The 23596-nt window shown below is 42.9% G+C and overlaps 1 protein-coding gene across 1 annotated transcript in view; it reads left to right on the top strand.

Moving 5' to 3' along the window:
* The window catches only part of SORCS2 (sortilin related VPS10 domain containing receptor 2), a 1789666-nt gene that overhangs the window by 1499517 nt on the left and 266553 nt on the right, over positions 1-23596 (top strand). Inside the window, exon 14 of the mRNA XM_053704165.1 lies at positions 15833-15940. Within this exon, the coding sequence (XP_053560140.1) occupies positions 15833-15940 (108 nt within the window). The remainder of the gene's footprint in view (positions 1-15832; positions 15941-23596) is intronic.

The following is a 23596-nucleotide window of genomic DNA, read 5'->3' on the forward strand; positions in this document are numbered from 1 at the left end:
AATACCAGAGAAAATGTGTAGGTTGGATAAATATTTTGCGGTACCGGCGAGTACTGACGTTTTTCCTATACCTAAGAGACTTACTGAAATTGTTACTAAGGAGTGGGATAGACCCGGTGTGCCGTTCTCACCCCCTCCGATATTTAGAAAGATGTTTCCAATAGACGCCACCACACGGGACTTATGGCAAACGGTCCCTAAGGTGGAGGGAGCAGTTTCTACTTTAGCTAAGCGTACCACTATCCCGGTGGAGGATAGCTGTGCCTTTTCAGATCCAATGGATAAAAAGTTAGAGGGTTACCTTAAGAAAATGTTTGTTCAACAAGGTTTTATATTGCAACCTCTTGCATGCATTGCGCCTGTCACGGCTGCAGCAGCATTTTGGTTTGAGTCTCTGGAAGAGACACTTGAATCAGCTCCATTAGATGAGATTACACACAAGCTTAAAGCCCTTAAGTTAGCTAACTCATTTATTTCAGATGCCGTAGTACATTTAACTAAACTTACGGCTAAGAATTCCGGATTCGCCATTCAGGCACGCAGAGCACTGTGGCTAAAATCCTGGTCAGCTGACGTTACTTCTAAATCTAAATTGCTTAATATACCTTTCAAAGGGCAGACCTTATTCAGGCCCGGGTTGAAAGAAATTATCGCTGACATTACAGGAGGTAAAGGCCATGCCCTGCCTCAAGACAGAGCCAAACCTAAGGCTAGACAGTCTAATTTTCGTTCCTTTCATAATTTCAAAGCAGGAGCAGCATCAACTTCCTCTGCACCAAAACAGGAAGGAGCTGTTGCTCGCTACAGACAAGGCTGGAGACCTAACCAGTCCTGGAACAAGGGCAAGCAGGCCAGGAAACCTGCTGCTGCCCCTAAGACAGCATGAATCGAGGGCCCCCGATCCGGGAACGGATCTAGTGGGGGGCAGACTTTCTCTCTTCGCCCAGGCTTGGGCAAGAGATGTCCAGGATCCCTGGGCGTTAGAGATCATATCTCAGGGATACCTTCTAGACTTCAAATTCTCTCCCCCAAGAGGGAGATTTCATCTGTCAAGGTTGTCAACAAACCAAATAAAGAAAGAGGCGTTTCTACGCTGCGTACAAGATCTTTTATTAATGGGAGTGATCCATCCGGTTCCGCGGTCGGAACAAGGACAAGGGTTTTACTCAAATCTGTTTGTGGTTCCCAAAAAAGAGGGAACTTTCAGGCCAATCTTGGATTTAAAGATCCTAAACAAATTCCTAACGGCTAGATTTGGAGTTTGGCGGTAAAAGGGCTGTTAACGCTCCGCGGGTTTTTTTCTGGCCGCACCATAAATTTAACTCTGGTATCGAGAGTTCAAACAAATGCTGCGTTAGGCTCCAAAAAAGGAGCGTAGAGCATTTTTACCGCAAATGCAACTCTCGATACCAGAGTTGCTTACGGACGCGGCCGGCCTCAAAAACGTGCTCGTGCACGATTCTCCCATAGGAAACAATGGGGCTGTTTGAGCTGAAAAAAAACCTAACACCTGCAAAAAAGCAGCGTTCAGCTCCTAACGCAGCCCCATTGTTTCCTATGGGGAAACACTTCCTACGTCTGCACCTAACACTCTAACATGTACCCCGAGTCTAAACACCCCTAGCCTTACACTTATTAACCCCTAATCTGCCGCCCCCGCTATCGCTGACCCCTGCATTACACTTTTAACCCCTAATCTGCCGCTCCGTAAACCGCCGCCACCTACGTTATCCCTATGTACCCCTAATCTTCTGCCCCTAACATCGCCGACCCCTATGTTATATTTATTAACCCCTAATCTGCCCCCCACAACGTCGCCGACACCTACCTACACTTATTAACCCCTAATCTGCCGAGCGGACCTGAGCGCTACTATAATAAAGTTATTAACCCCTAATCCGCCTCACTAACCCTATCATAAATAGTATTAACCCCTAATCTGCCCTCCCTAACATCGCCGACACCTACCTTCAATTATTAACCCCTAATCTGCCGACCGGAGCTCACCGCTATTCTAATAAATGTATTAACCCCTAAAGCTAAGTCTAACCCTAACACTAACACCCCCCTAAGTTAAATATAATTTTTATCTAACGAAATAAATTAACTCTTATTAAATAAATGATTCCTATTTAAAGCTAAATACTTACCTGTAAAATAAATCCTAATATAGCTACAATATAAATTACATTTATATTATAGCTATTTTAGGATTAATATTTATTTTACAGGTAACTTTGTATTTATTTTAACCAGGTACAATAGCTATTAAATAGTTAAGAACTATTTAATAGTTACCTAGTTAAAATAATTACAAATTTACCTGTAAAATAAATCCTAACCTAAGATATAATTAAACCTAACACTACCCTATCAATAAAATAATTAAATAAACTACCTACAATTACCTACAATTAACCTAACACTACACTATCAATAAATTAATTAAACACAATTGCTACAAATAAATACAATTAAATAAACTAGCTAAAGTACAAAAAATAAAAAAGAACTAAGTTACAGAAAATAAAAAAATATTTACAAACATAAGAAAAATATTACAACAATTTTAAACTAATTACACCTACTCTAAGCCCCCTAATAAAATAACAAAGACCCCCAAAATAAAAAATTCCCTACCCTATTCTAAAATACAAAAATTACAAGCTCTTTTACCTTACCAGCCCTGAACAGGGCCCTTTGCGGGGCATGCCCCAAGAATTTCAGCTCTTTTGCCTGTAAAAAAAAACATACAATACCCCCCCCCCCCAACATTACAACCCACCACCCACATACCCCTAATCTAACCCAAACCCCCTTAAATAAACCTAACACTAATCCCCTAAAGATCTTCCTACCTTGTCTTCACCATCCAGGTATCACCGATCCGTCCTGGCTCCAAGATCTTCATCCAACCCAAGCGGGGGTTGGCGATCCATAATCCGGTGCTCCAAAGTCTTCCTCCTATCCGGCAAGAAGAGGACATCCGGACCGGCAAACATCTTCTCCAAGCGGCATCTTCTATGTTCTTCCATCCGATGACGACCGGCTCCATCTTGAAGACCTCCAGCGCGGATCCATCCTCTTCTTCCGACGACTAGACGACGAATGACGGTTCCTTTAAGGGACGTCATCCAAGATGGCGTCCCTCGAATTCCGATTGGCTGATAGGATTCTATCAGCCAATCGGAATTAAGGTAGGAATATTCTGATTGGCTGATGGAATCAGCCAATCAGAATCAAGTTCAATCCGATTGGCTGATCCAATCAGCCAATCAGATTGAGCTCGCATTCTATTGGCTGATCGGAACAGCCAATAGAATGCGAGCTCAATCTGATTGGCTGATTGGATCAGCCAATCGGATTGAACTTGATTCTGATTGGCTGATTCCATCAGCCAATCAGAAAATTCCTACCTTAATTCCGATTGGCTGATAGAATCCTATCAGCCAATCGGAATTCGAGGGACGCCATCTTGGATGACGTCCCTTAAAGGAACCGTCATTCGTCGTCTAGTCGTCGGAAGAAGAGGATGGATCCGCGCTGGAGGTCTTCAAGATGGAGCCGGTCGTCATCGGATGGAAGAACATAGAAGATGCCGCTTGGAGAAGATGTTTGCCGGTCCGGATGTCCTCTTCTTGCCGGATAGGAGGAAGACTTTGGAGCACCGGATTATGGATCGCCAACCCCCGCTTGGGTTGGATGAAGATCTTGGAGCCAGGACGGATCGGTGATACCTGGATGGTGAAGACAAGGTAGGAAGATCTTTAGGGGATTAGTGTTAGGTTTATTTAAGGGGGTTTGGGTTAGATTAGGGGTATGTGGGTGGTGGGTTGTAATGTTGGGGGGGGGGGTATTGTATGGTTTTTTTTACAGGCAAAAGAGCTGAAATTCTTGGGGCATGCCCCGCAAAGGGCCCTGTTCAGGGCTGGTAAGGTAAAAGAGCTTGTAATTTTTGTATTTTAGAATAGGGTAGGGAATTTTTTATTTTGGGGGTCTTTGTTATTTTATTAGGGGGCTTAGAGTAGGTGTAATTAGTTTAAAATTGTTGTAATATTTTTCTTATGTTTGTAAATATTTTTTTATTTTCTGTAACTTAGTTCTTTTTTATTTTTTGTACTTTAGCTAGTTTATTTAATTGTATTTATTTGTAGCAATTGTGTTTAATTAATTTATTGATAGTGTAGTGTTAGGTTAATTGTAGGTAATTGTAGGTAGTTTATTTAATTATTTTATTGATAGGGTAGTGTTAGGTTTAATTATATCTTAGGTTAGGATTTATTTTACAGGTAAATTTGTAATTATTTTAACTAGGTAACTATTAAATAGTTCTTAACTATTTAATAGCTATTGTACCTGGTTAAAATAAATACAAAGTTACCTGTAAAATAAATATTAATCCTAAAATAGCTATAATATAAATGTAATTTATATTGTAGCTATATTAGGATTTATTTTACAGGTAAGTATTTAGCTTTAAATAGGAATCATTTATTTAATAAGAGTTAATTTATTTCGTTAGATAAAAATTATATTTAACTTAGGGGGGTGTTAGTGTTAGGGTTAGACTTAGCTTTAGGGGTTAATACATTTATTAGAATAGCGGTGAGCTCCGGTCGGCAGATTAGGGGTTAATAATTGAAGGTAGGTGTCGGCGATGTTAGGGAGGGCAGATTAGGGGTTAATACTATTTATGATAGGGTTAGTGAGGCGGATTAGGGGTTAATAACTTTATTATAGTAGCGCTCAGGTCCGCTCGGCAGATTAGGGGTTAATAAGTGTAGGTAGGTGTCGGCGACGTTGTGGGGGGCAGATTAGGGGTTAATAAATATAACATAGGGGTCGGCGATGTTAGGGGCAGAAGATTAGGGGTACATAGGGATAACGTAGGTGGCGGCGATTTGCGGTCGGAAGATTAGGGGTTAATTATTTTAAGTAGCTTGCGGCGACGTTGTGGGGGGCAAGTTAGGGGTTAATAAATATAATATAGGGGTCGGCGGGGTTAGGGGCAGCAGATTAGGGGTACATAAGTATAACGTAGGTGGCGGTCGGCAGATTAGGGGTTAAAAATTTTAATCGAGTGGCGGCGATGTGGGGGGACCTCGGTTTAGGGGTACATAGGTAGTTTATGGGTGTTAGTGTACTTTAGGGCACAGTAGTTAAGAGCTTTATAAACCGGCGTTAGCCAGAAAGCTCTTAACTCCTGCTTTTTTCAGGCGGCTGGAATCTTGTCGTTAGAGCTCTAACGCTCACTGCAGAAACGACTCTAAATACCGGCGTTAGAAAGATCCCATTGAAAAGATAGGCTACGCAAATGGCGTAGGGGGATCTGCGGTATGGAAAAGTCGCGGCTGTAAAGTGAGCGTTAGACCCTTTAATCACTGACTCCAAATACCAGCGGGCGGCCAAAACCAGCGTTAGGAGCCTCTAACGCTGGTTTTGACGGCTACCGCCGAACTCTAAATCTAGGCCTAAGAGTTCCATCGTTCAAAATGGAAACTATTCGGACAATTTTACCCATGATCCAAAAGGGTCAGTACATGACCACAGTGGATTTAAAGGATGCTTACCTTCACATACCGATTCACAAAGATCATTACCGGTATCTAAGGTTTGCCTTTCTAGACAGGCATTACCAGTTTGTAGCTCTTCCATTCGGATTGGCTACGGCTCCGAGAATCTTCACAAAGGATCTGGGTGCTCTTCTGGCGGTACTAAGACCGCGAGGAATTGCGGTAGCTCCGTACCTAGACGACATTCTGATACAAGCTTCAAGCTTTCAAACTGCCAAGTCTCATACAGAGTTAGTACTGGCATTTCTAAGGTCGCATGGATGGAAGGTGAACGAAAAGAAGAGTTCTCTCTTTCCACTCACAAGAGTTCCCTTCTTGGGGACTCTTATAGATTCTGTAGAAATGAAGATTTACCTGACAGAAGACAGGTTAACAAAGCTTCAAAATGCATGCCGTGTCCTTCATTCCATTCAACACCCGTCAGTAGCTCAATGCATGGAGGTGATCGGCTTAATGGTAGCAGCAATGGACATAGTACCCTTTGCACGCCTACATCTCAGACCGCTGCAATTGTGCATGCTAAGTCAGTGGAATGGGGATTACTCAGACTTGTCCCCTACTCTGAATCTGGATCAAGAGACCAGAAATTCTCTTCTATGGTGGCTTTCTCGGCCACATCTGTCCAGGGGGATGCCATTCAGCAGGCCGGACTGGACAATTGTAACAACAGACACCAGCCTACTAGGTTGGGGCGCTGTCTGGAATTCTCTGAAGGCTCAGGGACAATGGAATCAGGAGGAGAGTCTCCTACCAATAAACATTCTGGAATTGAGAGCAGTTCTCAATGCCCTTCTGGCTTGGCCCCAGTTAACAACTCGGGGGTTCATCAGGTTTCAGTCGGACAACATCACGACTGTAGCTTACATCAACCATCAGGGAGGGACAAGAAGCTCCCTAGCAATGATGGAAGTATCAAAGATAATTTGCTGGGCAGTCTCACTCTTGCCACCTGTCAGCAATCCACATCCCGGGAGTGGAGAACTGGGAGGCGGATTTCTTAAGTCGTCAGACTTTTCATCTGGGGGAGTGGGAACTTCATCCGGAGGTCTTTGCCCAAATACTTCGACGTTGGGGCAAACCAGAGATAGATCTCATGGCGTCTCGACAGAACGCCAAGCTTCCTCGTTACAGGTCCAGATCCAGGGATCCGGGAGCGGTTCTGATAGATGCTTTGACAGCACCTTGGACCTTCGGGATGGCTTATGTGTTTCCACCCTTCCCGATGCTTCCTCGATTGATTGCCAGAATCAAACAGGAGAGAGCATCAGTGATTCTAATAGCGCCTGCATGGCCACGCAGGACTTGGTATGCAGATCTAGTGGACATGTCATCCTGTCCACCTTGGTCGCTACCTCTGAAACAGGACCTTCTGATCCAGGGTCCCTTCAAACATCAAAATCTAATTTCTCTGAAGCTGACTGCTTGGAAATTGAACGCTTGATTTTATCAAAACGTGGTTTTTCTGAGTCAGTTATTGATACCTTAATACAGGCTAGGAAGCCTGTTACCAGAAAGATTTACCATAAGATATGGCGCAAATACTTATATTGGTGCGAATCCAAGAGTTACTCATGGAGTAAGGTTAGGATTCCGAGGATATTGCCTTTTTCTACAAGAAGGTTTAGAAAAGGGTTTATCCGCTAGTTCCTTAAAGGGACAGATTTCAGCTCTGTCCATTCTTTTACACAAACGTCTGTCAGAAGTTCCGGACGTTCAAGCTTTTTGTCAGGCTTTAGCTAGGATCAAGCCTGTGTTTAAAACTGTTGCTCCACCATTGAGTTTGAACTTAGTTCTTAATGTTTTACAGGGGGTTCCGTTTGAACCCCTTCATTCCATTGATATCAAGTTGTTATCTTGGAAAGTTCTGTTTTTAATGGCGATTTCCTCGGCTCGAAGAGTCTCTGAGTTATCTGCCTTACATTGTGATTCTCCTTATCTGATTTTTCATTCAGACAAGGTAGTTCTGCGTACTAAACCTGGGTTCCTACCTAAGGTGGTCACTAACAGGAATATCAATCAAGAGATTGTGGTTCCATCTTTGTGTCCTAATCCTTCTTCGAAAAAGGAACGTCTGCTACACAATCTAGATGTAGTCCGTGCCCTGAAATTTTATCTACAGGCAACTAAGGATTTTCGACAAACGTCTTCCCTGTTTGTCGTTTATTCTGGTCAGAGGAGAGGTCAAAAAGCTTCGGCTACCTCTCTCTCCTTTTGGCTTCGTAGCATAATACGGTTAGCCTATGAGACTGCTGGACAGCAGCCTCCTGAAAGAATTACAGCACATTCTACTAGAGCTGTGGCTTCCACTTGGGCCTTTAAGAATGAGGCTTCTGTTGAACAGATTTGCAAGGCTGCAACTTGGTCTTCTCTTCATACTTTTTCCAAATTTTACAAATTTGACACTTTTGCTTCTTCGGAGGCTGTTTTTGGGAGAAAGGTTCTTCAGGCAGTGGTTCCTTCCGTATAAAGAGCCTGCCTGTCCCTCCCGTCATCCGTGTACTTTAGCTTTGGTATTGGTATCCCATAAGTAATGGATGATCCGTGGACTGGATACACTTAACAAGAGAAAACATAATTTATGCTTACCTGATAAATTTATTTCTCTTGTAGTGTATCCAGTCCACGGCCCGCCCTGTCACTTTAAGGCAGGTAATTTTTCCATTAAACTACAGTCACCACTGCACCCTATGGTTTTCCTTTCTCTGCATGTTTTCGGTCGAATGACTGGTAATGGCAGTTAGGGGAGGAGCTATATAGCAGCTCTGCTGGGTGAATACTCTTGCACTTCCTGTTGGGGAGGAGTTAATATCCCATAAGTAATGGATGATCCGTGGACTGGATACACTACAAGAGAAATAAATTTATCAGGTATGCATAAATTATGTTTTTAAATGGCACCGGAGTGTGCTATTTATTCTCAGGCAGCTTTAGAAGAAGAATCTGCCTGGGTTTTTTTCTATGGTCTTAGCAGACGTAACTAAGACCCACTGGCTGTTCTCATCTGAGGAGTGAGGTAACTTCAGAGAAGGGGAATAGCATGCAGGGTCCCCCTGCAACAAATAGGTATGTGCAGTAAATTATTTTCTGAGGAATGGAATTGACTGAGAAAATACTGCTGATGCCATTGTAAAGTAAGTTCAGCCTTAAATGCAGCGATAGCGACTGGTATTAGGCTGATGGGTGTGTGTGTGTGCACTGAATGTATTTTCTAAGGAATGGAATTGACTCTGAAAATACTGTAAATACTGAAATAATGTATGAGCCTTAACTGCAGTAAAAGCGACTGGTAGCAGGCTTATTAATAATAATACATAACTTTCAAATGTATGTTTAAAACGTTTACTGGCATGTTAATCGTTTTTTGTGAGGTACTTGGTGATAAAACTTATTGGGGCTTGATTTTTACCACATGGCCATTTTTGTTTTCTGCATAGAAACAGTTTCTGAGCTTCCCCACTGTTGTAATATGAGTGGGAGGGGCCTATTTTAGCGCTTTTTTGCACAGTAAAAATTCAGTCACAATCTGTCTACTTCATCCTCCATGATCCAGATCGTCTCTAGAGAGCTCAGGGGTCTTCAAAATCCATTTTGAGGGAGGTAATCAGTCACAGTAGTCCTGTGACAGTGTATTTGACTGTGAGAAAAACGTTAATTATATAATTGTTATCCGTTTTTGGGTACTAAGGGGTTAATCATCCATTTGCTGGTGGGTGCAATCCTTTGCTAACTTAATACATTTACTGTGAAAATTTGGTTGCTATAACTATTTTTGTTCATTGTTATTTCAACTGTGTCAGTTTTTCTGTGCTTCTTAAAGGCACAGTAACGTTTTTTTATATTGCTTGTAAATTAATTTTGAAAAGTATTTCCAAGTTTGCTAGTCTCATTGCTAGTTTGTTTAAACATGTCTGACTTAGATGAATCTCTTTGTTCACTATGTTTAAAGGCCAATGTGGAGCCCAATAGAAATTTGTGTACCAATTGCATTGATGCTACTTTGAATAAAAGTCAATCTTTACATGTAAAGAAATTATCACCAGACGACGAGGGGGAAGTTATGCCGACTAACTCTCCTCACGTGTCAGTACCTGCGCCTCCCGCTCAGGAGGTGCGTGATTTTGTGGCGCCAAGTACATCAGGGAGGCCCTTACAAATCACTTTGCAAGACATGGCTACTGTTATGACAGAAGTATTATCTAAGTTGCCAGATTTAAGAGGCAAGCGCGATAGCTCTGGGTTAAGGATAGAGCGCGCGGATGAGATGAGAGCCATGTCAGATACTGCGTCACAGTTTGCAGAACGTGAGGACGGAGAGCTTCATTCTGTGGGTGACGGATCTGATCCAGGGAGACTGGATTCAGAGATTTCCAATTTTAAATTTAAGCTAGGGAACCTCCGCACATTGCTAGGGGAGGTATTAGCGGCTCTGAATGATTGTAACACGGTTGCAATTCCAGAGAAATTATGTAGGTTGGATAAATACTATGCGGTACCGGTGTGTACTGACGTATTTCCTATACCAAAAAGGCTTACAGAGATTATTAGCAAGGAGTGGGATAGACCTGGTGTGCCTTTTACCCCTCCTCCCATATTTAGGAAAATGTTTCCTATTGACGCCACCACACGAGACTTATGGCAGACGGTCCCTAAGGTGGAGGGAGCAGTTTCTACTTTAGCTAAGCGTACCACTATCCCGGTGGAGGATAGTTGTGCCTTTTCAGATCCAATGGATAAAAAATTAGAGGGTTCCCTTAAGAAAATGTTTGTTCAACAAGGTTTTATTTTACAGCCCTTTGCATGCATTGCGCCTGTCACTGCTGCGGCAGCATTCTGGTTTGAGTCTCTGGAAGAGGCCATTCGCTCAGCTCCATTGGATGAAATAATGAACAAGCTTAAAACACTTAAGCTAGCTAACGCATTTGTTTCTGATGCCGTTGTGCATTTAACCAAACTTACGGCTAAGAACTCCGGATTCGCCATCCAAGCGCGTAGAGCGCTATGGCTTAAATCCTGGTCAGCTGATGTGACTTCTAAATCTAAATTGCTTAATATTCCTTTCAAAGGGCAGACCTTATTCGGGCCCGGCTTGAAAGAAATTATTGCTGACATTACGGGAGGTAAGGGCCATGCTCTACCTCAGGACAGGGCCAAATCAAAGGCCAAACAGTCTAATTTTCGTGCCTTTCGTAACTTCAAGGCAGGAGCAGCATCAACTTCCTCCGCTCCAAAACAGGAAGGAGCTGTTGCTCGTTACAGGCAGGACTGGAAAGTTAACCAGTCCTGGAACAGGGGCAAGCAGGCCAAGAAACCTGCTGCTGCCCCCAAGACAGCATGAAGAGAGGGCCCCCTATCCGGAAACGGATCTAGTGGGGGGCAGACTTTCTCTCTTCGCCCAGGCTTGGGCAAGAGATGTCCAGGATCCCTGGGCGTTGGAGATCATATCCCAGGGATATCTCCTGGACTTCAAGTCTTCTCCTCCACGGGGGAGATTTCATCTTTCAAGGTTATCAGCAAACCAAACAAAGAAAGAGGCGTTTCTAAGCTGTGTACAAGACCTCTTACTAATGGGGGTAGTCCACCCAGTTCCGCGGATGGAACACGGGCAGGGATTCTATTCAAATTTATTTGTGGTTCCCAAAAAAGAGGGAACCTTCAGACCAATCTTGGACTTAAAAATCCTAAACAAATTTCTAAGAGTTCCATCATTCAAAATGGAGACTATTCGAACCATCCTTCCTATGATCCAAGAGGGTCAGTACATGACCACGGTGGACTTAAAGGATGCCTACCTTCACATACCGATTCACAAGGACCATTACCGGTATTTGAGATTTGCCTTCCTAGACAGGTATTACCAGTTTGTAGCTCTTCCCTTCGGATTAGCTATGGCTCCAAGAATCTTTACAAAAATTCTAGGATCGCTTCTGGCGGTACTAAGACCGCAAGGCATAGCGGTGACTCCGTACCTAGACGACATTCTGATACAAGCGTCAAGTTTTCAAACTGCCAAGTCTCATACAGAGATAGTTCTGGCATTTCTGAGGTCGCATGGGTGGAAGGTGAACGTGGAAAAGAGTTCTCTATTACCACTTACAAGAGTTCCATTTCTAGGGACTCTTATAGATTCTGTAGAGATGAAAATTTACCTGACAGAGGCCAGGTTATTAAAACTTCTAAATGCTTGCCGTGTCCTTCACTCCATTCCACACCCGTCAGTAGCTCAGTGCATGGAAGTAATCGGCTTAATGGTAGCGGCAATGGACATAGTACCATTTGCACGCCTGCATCTCAGACCGCTGCAATTGTGCATGCTAAGTCAGTGGAACGGGGATTACTCACTTCTATGGTGGCTCTCTCGGCCACATCTGTCCAAGGGGATGACCTTTCGCAGGCCAGATTGGACGATTGTAACAACAGACGCCAGCCTTCTAGGCTGGGGAGCAGTCTGGAATTCCCTGAAAGCTCAGGGAGTATGGACTCAGGAGGAGAAACTCCTCCCAATAAATATTCTGGAGTTAAGAGCAATATTCAATGCTCTCCTAGCTTGGCCTCAGTTAGCAACTCTGAGGTTCATCAGATTTCAGTCGGACAACATCACGACTGTGGCTTATATCAACCATCAAGGGGGAACCAAAAGTTCCCTAGCGATGTTGGAAGTCTCGAAGATAATTCGCTGGGCAGAGTCTCACTCTTGCCACCTGTCAGCGATCTACATCCCAGGCGTGGAGAACTGGGAGGCGGATTTTCTAAGTCGCCAGACTTTTCATCCGGGGGAGTGGGAACTTCACCCGGAGGTCTTTGCTCAACTGGTTCGTCGTTGGGGCAAACCAGATCTGGATCTCATGGCGTCTCGTCAGAATGCCAAGCTTCCTTGTTACGAATCCAGGTCCAGGGACCCGGGAGCGGTGCTGATAGATGCTCTGACAGCCCCTTGGGTCTTCAACATGGCTTATGTGTTTCCACCATTCCCAATGCTTCGTCGTTTGATTGCCAAGATCAAACAGGAGAGAGCTTCGGTGATTCTGATAGCGCCTGCGTGGCCACGCAGGACCTGGTATGCAGACCTAGAGGACATGTCGTCCTGTCCACCGTGGTCTCTGCCTCTGAGACAGGACCTTCTAATTCAGGGTCCTTTCAAACATCCAAATCTAATTTCTCTGAGGCTGACTGCATGGAGATTGAACGCTTGATTCTATCAAGGCGTGGTTTCTCGGAGTCGGTTATTGATACCTTAATACAGGCTAGGAAGCCTGTTACCAGAAAAATTTACCATAAAATATGGCGTAAATATTTACATTGGTGCGAATCCAAGAGTTACTCATGGAGTAAGGTTAGGATTCCTAGGATATTGTCCTTTCTACAAGAGGGTTTAGAAAAGGGCTTATCTACTAGTTCGTTAAAGGGACAGATTTCTGCTCTGTCTATTCTTCTACACAAACGTCTGGCTGAAGTTCCAGACGTTCAGGCTTTCTGTCAGGCTTTAACTAGGCTTAAGCCTGTGTTTAAGTCTGTTGCTCCGCCGTGGAGCTTAAACTTAGTTCTTAATGTTCTTCAAGGCGTTCCATTTGAACCCCTTCATTCCATTGATATCAAGTTGTTATCTTGGAAAGTTCTGTTTTTGATGGCTATTTCCTCGGCTCGGAGAGTCTCTGAGTTATCTGCCTTACATTGTGATTCTCCTTATCTGATTTTCCATTCAGACAAGGTAGTTCTACGTACTAAACCTGGGTTCTTACCTAAGGTAGTTACTAACAAGAATATCAATCAAGAGATTGTTGTTCCATCTCTATGTGCTAACCCTTCTTCAAAGAAGGAACGACTTTTGCATAATCTGGACGTAGTCCGTGCCCTGAAATTCTATTTGCAGGCAACTAAGGATTTTCGCCAAACTTCTTCCCTGTTTGTCGTTTACTCTGGACAGAGGAGAGGTCAAAAGGCTTCGGCTACCTCTCTCTCTTTTTGGCTTCGTAGCATAATACGATTAGCCTATGAGACTGCTGGACAGCAGCCTCCTGAAAGGATTACAGCTCATTCTACTAGAGCTGTGGCTTCCACCTGGGCCTTTAAAAATGAGGCCTCTGTTGAACAGATTTGCAAGGCTGCGACTTGGTCTTCGCTTCACACTTTTTCAAAATTTTACAAATTTGACACTTTTGCTTCCTCGGAGGCTGTGTTTGGGAGAAAGGTACTTCAGGCAGTGGTTCCTTCTGTTTAATGTTCCTGCCTTGTTCCTCCCTTCATACGTGTACTTTAGCTTTGGTATTGGTATTCCATAAGTAATGGATGACCCGTGGACTGACTACACTTAACAGGAGAAAACATAATTTATGCTTACCTGATAAATTCCTTTCTCCTGTAGTGTAGTCAGTTCACGGCCCGCCCTGTTTTTACGGCAGGTCTAAATTTTAATTAAACTCCAGTCACCACTGTACCCTATGGTTCCTCCTTTCTCGTATGCTTGGTCGAATGACTGAGTATGACAGGTGAGGGGAGGAGCTATATAGCAAGCTCTGCTGGGTAATTCTCTTGCAGTTTCCTGTTAGGAAGAGAAATATTCCATAAGTAATGGATGACCCGTGGACTGACTACACTACAGGAGAAAGGAATTTATCAGGTAAGCATAAATTATGTTTTTTTTCTTCATGATTCAGATAGAGCGTGCAATTTTAAACAACTTTCCAATGTACTTCTATTATCTAATTTGCTTAGTTCCCTTGTTATCCTTTTTTGAAAAGAATACCTAGGTAGGCTCAGGAGCAGCAATGCACTATTAAGAGCCACTTGCTGAGTGGTCGCTGCACATATTACTGGCTTACCAGATGTGTTCAGCTTGCGCTCATTAGTGCACTGCTGATTCTATAACAATAGATATTATTATTATCAGTTATTTGTAGAGCGCCAACAGATTCTGCACCACTAGGATACCAGGAGAATGAAGCAAAAATTGATAATAGAAGTCAAATGGAAAGTTGTTGTTTTTTAAAATGTGTGCTCTGCCTGAATCATTTAAGGAAACATTTTGGGTTGTTTCCCATTAAATGGATTTTTTTTTTTATTTGTACACACTTTGGAATTGTCAAAAGTTTAATTTGACTTTGTCCTTTTAACCCCGTAGCCCAATGCGACGTATATATACGTTGTGTGGTACGTTGCTTATCGTACCTCGTAACATATGTCGGAGCTGCAGGAAGCTCCAGCAGTCTTGGCTGTTAAGTACGGCTGAGAGCTGGAGTTCCTGAGCTCATGGCATCTGCCGCAATCAGCGCTCCAGTTTAAAATGAAGACAGATGCCAGATTGTTACAGACGGTGACGCTGTGTGGGTTTTGCTACAGGGAATTCAGGGAGACTGGTGGTCAGTCCAGCAGCAGAGGGGGGGAGGGAGGAGGAAATGAGAGAGCCCTACACTGCGGAAAATAAAAAATAAAATGAGGGGAGTTATGCTACAGAAAAAAAGGTGGGGTGGGGTTGTGGGGGTCCCTAATTGATGATCACGGGAGAGGGTCAGGTGGGGGGACCACTACTCTACAGAATCTTTAAAAAAAAAAAAATCATTTTATAGGTACTGGTAGGCACTGCAGAAAATAAAAAAAATAAAAAATGTTTTTAAAAAAAATTGCCATGAAACTTCATATTGGCAGACTGTCTGCCAGTAATTAAGATGGTGGTGACCAGTGGGGGGAGAGGGAGGGAAGAGAGCTGTTTGGGAGGGACCAGGGATTTGGGAAGAGTCAGGTGGGAGGGTAATCTCCACACTAAAGCAAAAATTACCCTTACAAGCTACCTGATTAACCCCTTCACTGCCAGTAATAATATGTGTTGTGCGCAGCTGCAGTTAGCAGCCTTCTAATTACCAAAAAGAATTGGCAAAGCTATGCGTTGTCTGCTATTTATGAACAAAGGGGATCCCAAAGAAGCTTTAACAAACATTTATGTTATGATTGCACAAGCTTTTTGTAAATAATTTAAGTGAGAAACCCAAAGTTTGTGAAAATATTTTTTTATTTGATCGCATTTGGCGGTGACATGGTGACATGAAATATATCAAAATCAGCCTAGTTCAAACCTTGGGTTGTCTACTTAAAATAATATATAGTTTTGACAGGCAAAAATGCTAAAAATTCTCAGTTATTTTGGGCAAATACCCGTAGTGAGGGGGTTAAACTGTGTTCTAACCAATTAGCTAATTTATTTACAAATGTTAAGTAGACCGTTCTTGTTTTAGATTTCCTAAATGCTCTAACGCTTATATCTCTTACAGGTTCAGCGTAGATGAGGGACAGACATGGAGTATACACAATTTCACCAGCACATCTTTATTTGTGGATGGACTGCTGAGTGAACCAGGAGATGAAACTTTAGTTATGACGTAAGTCTCCATGCTTCTGTGCAATTACACAGGCTTTTAGTACTTAATTATTTCAGGCTTGCAATATTTTATGATTATAATATTTTACTTAGCCATTTTGATTAAATTATTGCCTTGAGAGCACAAGGTTTTGTGCTAGCATAATAACTTCTTTTTGTCAGCAGTAATTATGCTTTTCAGAACTGTGACCACTGTTAGAGTGAAGATATAATACCCATTTATCATAATTGGGAGAAAATACAGAATTATCTTTATGTCTAAAATTCTTGCAATAGACAAAGAGAAATGCATAAACCAACATAAAAACTCACTATTGTTATAACTTCATGGGGTACACTGATCCAACATTTGACCTCGATTCCAATTTATAAAAATCATAGGCATCTTGAGTATTTGTTTCTATTTCTAAGCTTTCCCAATGTATTGGGATGGTTATTGATTTAAATATTTTAGCTGCCAAATTATATATACAGCACATCAGAAAAACATGGTTAAAGGGACATTAAACACTTTGAGATGGTAATATAAAATGATAAATTGTATATATATATAATAGGAAACTCTACAATATACTTGCATTATTTACTTTGTTCCCTTTTCCTGTAATTCCATTCTGAAATTGTTAGCTTATCAGTCCCTGAAGTGGAAGTGTAGAACACTTATATTTCACACAGCCGTTGGCTACACACTCTAGTGATTTATAACTGTCTATAATTAGCTTCAGCAGAGACGGAAGGTAACTTAAGTTAAAACATGGCAGCTCCCATTGTTTAATAGACATTAAAACTTTACACTAATTTTGTCATAATTTAAACAACTAATGAAACTTTAAAAAATACATCTACATGTTATTCTCAGACTAATCTTTCATTCATCCAAAAATTATATAAAATCCCCTTAAACTTTTTCTGGAGGACAGCTGATTACTTACCTACTAGGTGTGTCTTCATTGCGCAATGCTGTGTGTCTCTAAAGAGTTGGTTACAACTGCCACCATGCTATTCTATTGCCTTATGTATACCTAGATTTAAATGCAGACTCTCATCAACATGAAGCCATAAAGTCACATACAATTCCATATAAAATGCAAGTTGTATCCTGTGTATATTGCCTTTGTGTTATGCCAGTTTGCATAATAGCTACTGTTCCCTTTAAAGAGAGTTTAAGTACTTTACCTTACATTCTTTTTTGTTCAAAAAAACTAAAGCAGCCTTTTTATTTTTTTTGTTAACAAAGTGATCACAATCTTTCCAAGGTAAACACAGCCGAGATTGTTACCACACAAGATTTGATCTCCAGTTTCTAACAACAACACTTAGAACTGCCAAGAATGGATGCCAATCACTGAAATCCCAAATTAGTTTAAGGGCTTAATGGAGACTGTGTGTGTGTGTGTGTGTGTGTGTGTGTGTTTTTTTTCAATTGGATAGTTTATAATAAGTGTTAAAAAATATGACATATTAGACATGACAGGTATGTATATATATAATTTATTCAGAAAACTATCGACTAGATTACAAGTTTTGCGTTATTGGTGAATAAGCAGCGTTATGGCTCTATGGCTCTGATATTACGAGTTTTGCAGGTACAGCTGTACTGCACACTTTTTTGGCCGTAATGCAGCGTAACTACCTCAGTTTTCAAAATTTTGCCTGGGAGGCCAAAAAGTGAGCTAACACCCATAAACTACCTATTAACCCCTAAACCGAGGCCCTCCCGCATCGCAAACACTAAAATAAAATTATTAACCCCGAATCTGCCGCTCCGGACATCGCCGCCACTATAATAAACATATTAACCCCTAAACCTCCGCACTCCCGCATCGTAAACACTAGTTAAATATTATTAACCCATAATCTGCCGCTCCGGACATTGCCGCCACTATAATAAACATATAAACCCCTAAACCGCCGCACTCCCGCATCCCAAACACTAGTTAATTATTAACCCCTAATCTGCTGTCCCTAACATCGCCGCAACCTACATTACTGTTATTAACCCCTAATCTGCTGCCCCAAAATCGCCGCCACTATACAAAAGTTATAACCCCCTAAACTTAACCCTAATGTAATCCTAACCCTAACACCCACTAACTTTAAAATAATTAAAATAAATCTAAATAAAAATTACTATCATTAACTAAATAATAATCAGCCAATAGAATGTGAGCTTTTCACCTTTAATGTGAATAGAATGTGATTTTTTCACCTTTAATTCCGATTGGCTGATAGAATTCTATCAGCCAATCGGAATTCAAGGGACACCATCTTGGATGACGTCCCTTAAAGGAACCTTCATTCTTCGTTAGCCGTCGGAAGAAGAGGATGCTCCGCGCCTGATGTCTTGAAGATGGAGCCGCTCCACGCCGGATGGATGAAGATAGAAGATTCCGTCTGGATGAAGACTTCGGCCCGCTTGGATGAAGACTTCTGCTGGCTTCGATGAGGACTTCTGCCACTTCGTTGAGGATGGATGTCCGGTCTTCAAAAACTGTAAGTGGATCTTCGGAGGTTAGTGTTAGGTTTTTTTAAGGGTTTATTGGATGGGTTTTATTTTTAGCTTACGGTTTGGGCGGGAAAAAGAGCTCAATGCCCTTTTAAGGGCAATGTCCATCCAAATGCCCTTTTCAGGGCAATGGGGAACTTAGGTTTTTTAGATAGGATTTTATTTGGGGGGTTTGGTTGTGTGGGTGGTGGGTTTTACTGTTGGGGGGTTGTTTGTATTTTTTTTACAGGCAAAAGAGCTGATTTCTTTTGGGCAATGCCCCACAAAAGGCCATTTTAAGGGCTATTGGTAGTTTAGTTTAGGCTAGGGTTTTTTTTTCTTTTGGGGGGGCTTTTTTATTTTGATAGGGCTATTAGATTAGGTGTAATTAGTTTAAATATTTGATCATTTATTTTTTATTTTGTGTAATTTAGTGTTTGTTTTTTTGTAATTTAGTTAATTGTATTTAATTAATGTAATTTATTTAATTGTAGTGTAAGGTTAGGTGTTAGTGTAAGACAGGTTAGGTTTTATTTTACAGGTAAATTTGTATTTATTTTAACTAGGTAGTTAGTAAATAGTTAATAACTATTTACTAACTAGTCTACCTAGTTAAAATAAATACAAACTTAGCTGTGAAATAAAAATAAAACCTAAGCTAGCTACAATGTAACTATCCTATATAATAAAAGGCCAAGTGTGTTTGTCTGAAGCTGTCATGCGCAGTAGACAGCACAGCACGACGACAAACACACCTGGCCTTTGAGAGTCCCTAAGTCTCTGCTCTGCATTGCGAGCAGAAGTGGGCGTGACCGAGCGTGGCCGAGCGTGAAGGGGCGTGACCGAGCGCAAGGGTCATGAGGGGGTGTGGTCGAGCATGAAGGGGCGGGGCCAGGCGGGCCGTGAAAGGCTGTGCAGTCTGAGAGCTCAAAACAGCTCAAAAGAGGGGAGAGAGGGGGTAGGGAAAAGATAAGAAAGGTAAGAGAGAGATCAAGAGGGGAGAGAGAGATCAAGAGGGGAGATAAAGAGAGCACAAGAGAGGGAGCAAAAGAGAGGGGGAGAGACAGCAAAAGAGAGGGGGGAGAGCAAAAGAAAGGGGACAGAGGGATCAAAAGAGAGGGGGGGAGAGAAAGAGAGGGGGAGGGGGGAGAGAGAGAGGTGAAGGGAGAGAGGGGAGAGAGAGAGAGAGAGGGGGGGGGGGGGGGGAGGAGGAGAGAGAGGGGAGAGAGAGAGGGGAGGGAGAGAGGGGAGGGAGAGAGGGGAGGGAGAGAGAGAGAGGGGGGGGAGGGGGAGTGAGAGAGAGAGGGGGAGGGGGAGTGAGAGAGAGAGGGGAGGGAGAGAGAGAGGGGAGGTGGAGGGAGAGAGAGAGGGGAGGGGGAGAGAGAAGAGGCAGAGAGAGAGGGGAGGGGGAGTGAGAGAGAGGAGGGGGAGTGAGAGAGAGGAGGGAGAGAGAGAGAGAGAGAGAGGGGAGAGAGAGAGAGAGGGGAGGGAGAGAGAGAGGGGAGGGAGAGAGAGAGAGAGAGAGGGGAGGGAGAGAGAGAGAGAGGGGAGGGAGAGAGAGAGAGGGGAGAGAGAGAGGGAGAGAGAGAGTGGGGAGGGAGAGAGAGAGGGAGAGAGAGGGGAGAGAGAGGGGGAGAGAGAGAGAGGGGAGAGAGAGAGGGGGAGAGAGAGAGGGGAGAGAGAGGGGGGAGAAAGAGAGAGGGGGAGAGAGAGGGGGGGGAGAGAGAGAGAGAGACGAGAGAGAGAGGGGAGAGAGAGAGAGAGAGAGAGAGAGAGAGAGGGGAGAGAGAGAGAGAGAGAGGGGAGAGAGAGAGGGGGGGAGAGAGACAGGGGAGAGAGAGAGTGCAAAAGAGAGGAGGGAGAGAGAGCGCAAAAGAGAGGGGTGAGAGAGAGTGCAAAAGAGAGGGGTGAGAGAGAGAGCACAAAAGAGAGGGGGAGAGAGAGCGCAAAAGAGGGGGGGAGAGAGCGCAAAAGAGGGGGGAGAGAGAGCGCAAAAGAGGGGGGAGAGAGAGAGCGCAAAAGAGGGGGGATAGAGAGAGCGCAAAAGAGGGGGGATAGAGAGAGCGCAAAAGGGGGAGAGAGAGAGAGCGCAAAAGAGGGGGAGAGAGAGCGCAAAAGAGAGGGGGGAGAGAGAGAGCTCAAAAGAGAGGGGAGAGAGAGAGTGCAAAAGTGGGGGGGAGAGAGAGCGCAAAAGAGGGGGGAGAGAGAGCGCAAAAGAGAGGGGGGAGAGAGAGATCTCAAAGGAGAGGGGGAGAGAAAGCGCAAAAGAGAGGGGGGAGAGAGAGCAAAAGAGAGGGGCAGGTAGAGAGCGCAAGGGGTGGGACCGCTGTACCCTGCAAAAATGGCCCGTGTGAACGGGCTTTAGGACTAGTTAGTTATAATGTAGCTAGCTTAGGGTTTATTTTACAGGTAAGTATTTAGTTTTAAATATGATTTCTCTTGTTAAGTGTATCCAGTCCACGGATCATCCATTACTTATGGGATATTAACTCCTCCCCAACAGGAAGTGCAAGAGGATTCACCCAGCAGAGCTGCTATATAGCTCCTCCCCTAACTGCCATTACCAGTCATTCTCTTGCACCCAACGAATAGATAGGATGTGTGAGAGGACTGTGGTGATTATACTTAGTTTCATACCTTCAATCAAAAGTTTGTTATTTTATAATAGCACCAGAGTGTGTTATTCCTTCTCTGGTAGAATTTGAAGAAGAATCTACCTGAGTTTTTCTATGATTTTAGCCGGAGTAGTTAAGATCATATTGCTGTTTCTCGGCCATCTGAGGAGAGGTAAACTTCAGATCAGGGGACAGCGGGCAGATTAATCTGCAAAGAGGTATGTAGCAGCTTATTATTTTCTGACAATGGAATTGATGAGAAAATTCTGCCATACCGATATAATGTAAACTCAGCCTTAAATGCAGTAGCAGCAACTGGTATCAGGCTGTCATGTATGTATATTTTACACTTCAGTATTCTGGGGAATGGCACTTCACTGGAATTATACTGTATGCATACAACTTTAGCCTAATTTGCAGGGACTAGCAACAGGCTTTTTAATAACACTCAATTTATTAATGTTAAACGTTTTTTGCTGGCATGTAAAATCGTTTAATTTTCTGAGGTACTGGGTGAAAAAATGTTTTGGGCACTATTTTTTCCACTTGGCAGTCGTTTTATTTAATTTATGACAGTTTACTGATCTCTCTCACTGTTATGTGTGAGGGGGAGACATCAAAAAATTCAGTCAGAAGTTTATTGTCTTCCCTGCATGATCCGGTTCATCTCTACAGAACTCAGGGGTCTTCAAAACTTGTTTTGAGGGAGGTAATCACTCACAGCAGAGCTGTGAGATTGTAGTTGACTGTGATAAAAAAACGTTTATTTCTGTATTTTTTTTTATTTTATTTTTTTTTATTTTTTTTCTGCTGTCAGGGTTAGTTATCCTTTGCTAATGGAGAGCAATCCTTTGCTAAAATTGAATTTTTTACAAAGAATTTGATGCTATAACTTTTCAGTTTATTAATTTTCAACTGTCATAACTTTTTCTGTGCTTCTTATAGGCACAGTACGTTTTCATATTATAGTAAATTACTTGAAAAGTATTTCCAAGTTGCTAGTTTATTTGCTAGTGTGTTAAACATGTCTGATTCAGAGGAAGATATCTGTGCTATATGTGCTAAAGCCAAAGTGGAGCCCAATAGAAATTTATGTACTAACTGTATTGATGCTACTTTAAATAAAAGTCAATATGTACAAATTGAACATATTTCACCAAACAACGAGGGGAGAGTTATGCCCACTAACTCGCCTCACGTGTCAGTACCTGCATCTCCCGCTCGGGAGGTGCGTGATATTGTAGCGCCGAGTACATCTGGGCGGCCATTACAAATCACATTAAAGGATATGGCTACTGTTATGACTGAAGTTTTGGCTAAATTACCAGAACTAAGAGGTAAGCGTGATCACTCTGGGGTGAGAACAGAGTGCGCTGATAATATTAGGGCCATGTCAGACACTGCGTCACAATTTGCAGAACATGAGGACGGAGAGCTTCATTCTGCGGGTGACGGTTCTGATCCAAACAAACTGGATTCAGATATTTCAAATTTTAAATTTAAGCTGGAAAACCTCCGTGTATTACTAGGGGAGGTGTTAGCGGCTCTGAATGATTGTAACACAGTTGCAATACCAGAGAAAGTGTGTAGGTTGGATAAATATTTTGCGGTACCGGCGAGTACTGACGTTTTTCCTATACCTAAGAGACTTACTGAAATTGTTACTAAGGAGTGGGATAGACCCGGTGTGCCGTTCTCACCCCCTCCGATATTTAGAAAGATGTTTCCAATAGACGCCACCACACGGGACTTATGGCAAACGGTCCCTAAGGTGGAGGGAGCAGTTTCTACTTTAGCTAAGCGTACCACTATCCCGGTGGAGGATAGCTGTGTCTTTTCAGATCCAATGGATAAAAAGTTAGAGGGTTACCTTAAGAAAATGTTTGTTCAACAAGGTTTTATATTGCAACCTCTTGCATGCATTGCGCCTGTCACGGCTGCAGCAGCATTTTGGTTTGAGTCTCTGGAAGAGACACTTGAATCAGCTCCATTAGATGAAATTACACACAAGCTTAAAGCCCTTAAGTTAGCTAACTCATTTATTTCAGATGCCGTAGTACATTTAACTAAACTTACGGCTAAGAATTCCGGATTCGCCATTCAGGCACGCAGAGCACTGTGGCTAAAATCCTGGTCAGCTGACGTTACTTCTAAATCTAAATTGCTTAATATACCTTTCAAAGGGCAGACCTTATTCGGGCCCGGGTTGAAAGAAATTATCGCTGACATTACAGGAGGTAAAGGCCATGCCCTGCCTCAAGACAGAGCCAAACCTAAGGCTAGACAGTCTAATTTTCGTTCCTTTCGTAATTTCAAAGCAGGAGCAGCATCAACTTCCTCTGCACCAAAACAGGAAGGAGCTGTTGCTCGCTACAGACAAGGCTGGAGACCTAACCAGTCCTGGAACAAGGGCAAGCAGGCCAGGAAACCTGCTGCTGCCCCTAAGACAGCATGAATCGAGGGCCCCCGATCCGGGAACGGATCTAGTGGGGGGCAGACTTTCTCTCTTCGCCCAGGCTTGGGCAAGAGATGTCCAGGATCCCTGGGCGTTAGAGAT

Source organism: Bombina bombina, chromosome 2 (assembly GCF_027579735.1).
Source record: "Bombina bombina isolate aBomBom1 chromosome 2, aBomBom1.pri, whole genome shotgun sequence".
Taxonomy (NCBI): domain Eukaryota; kingdom Metazoa; phylum Chordata; class Amphibia; order Anura; family Bombinatoridae; genus Bombina; species Bombina bombina.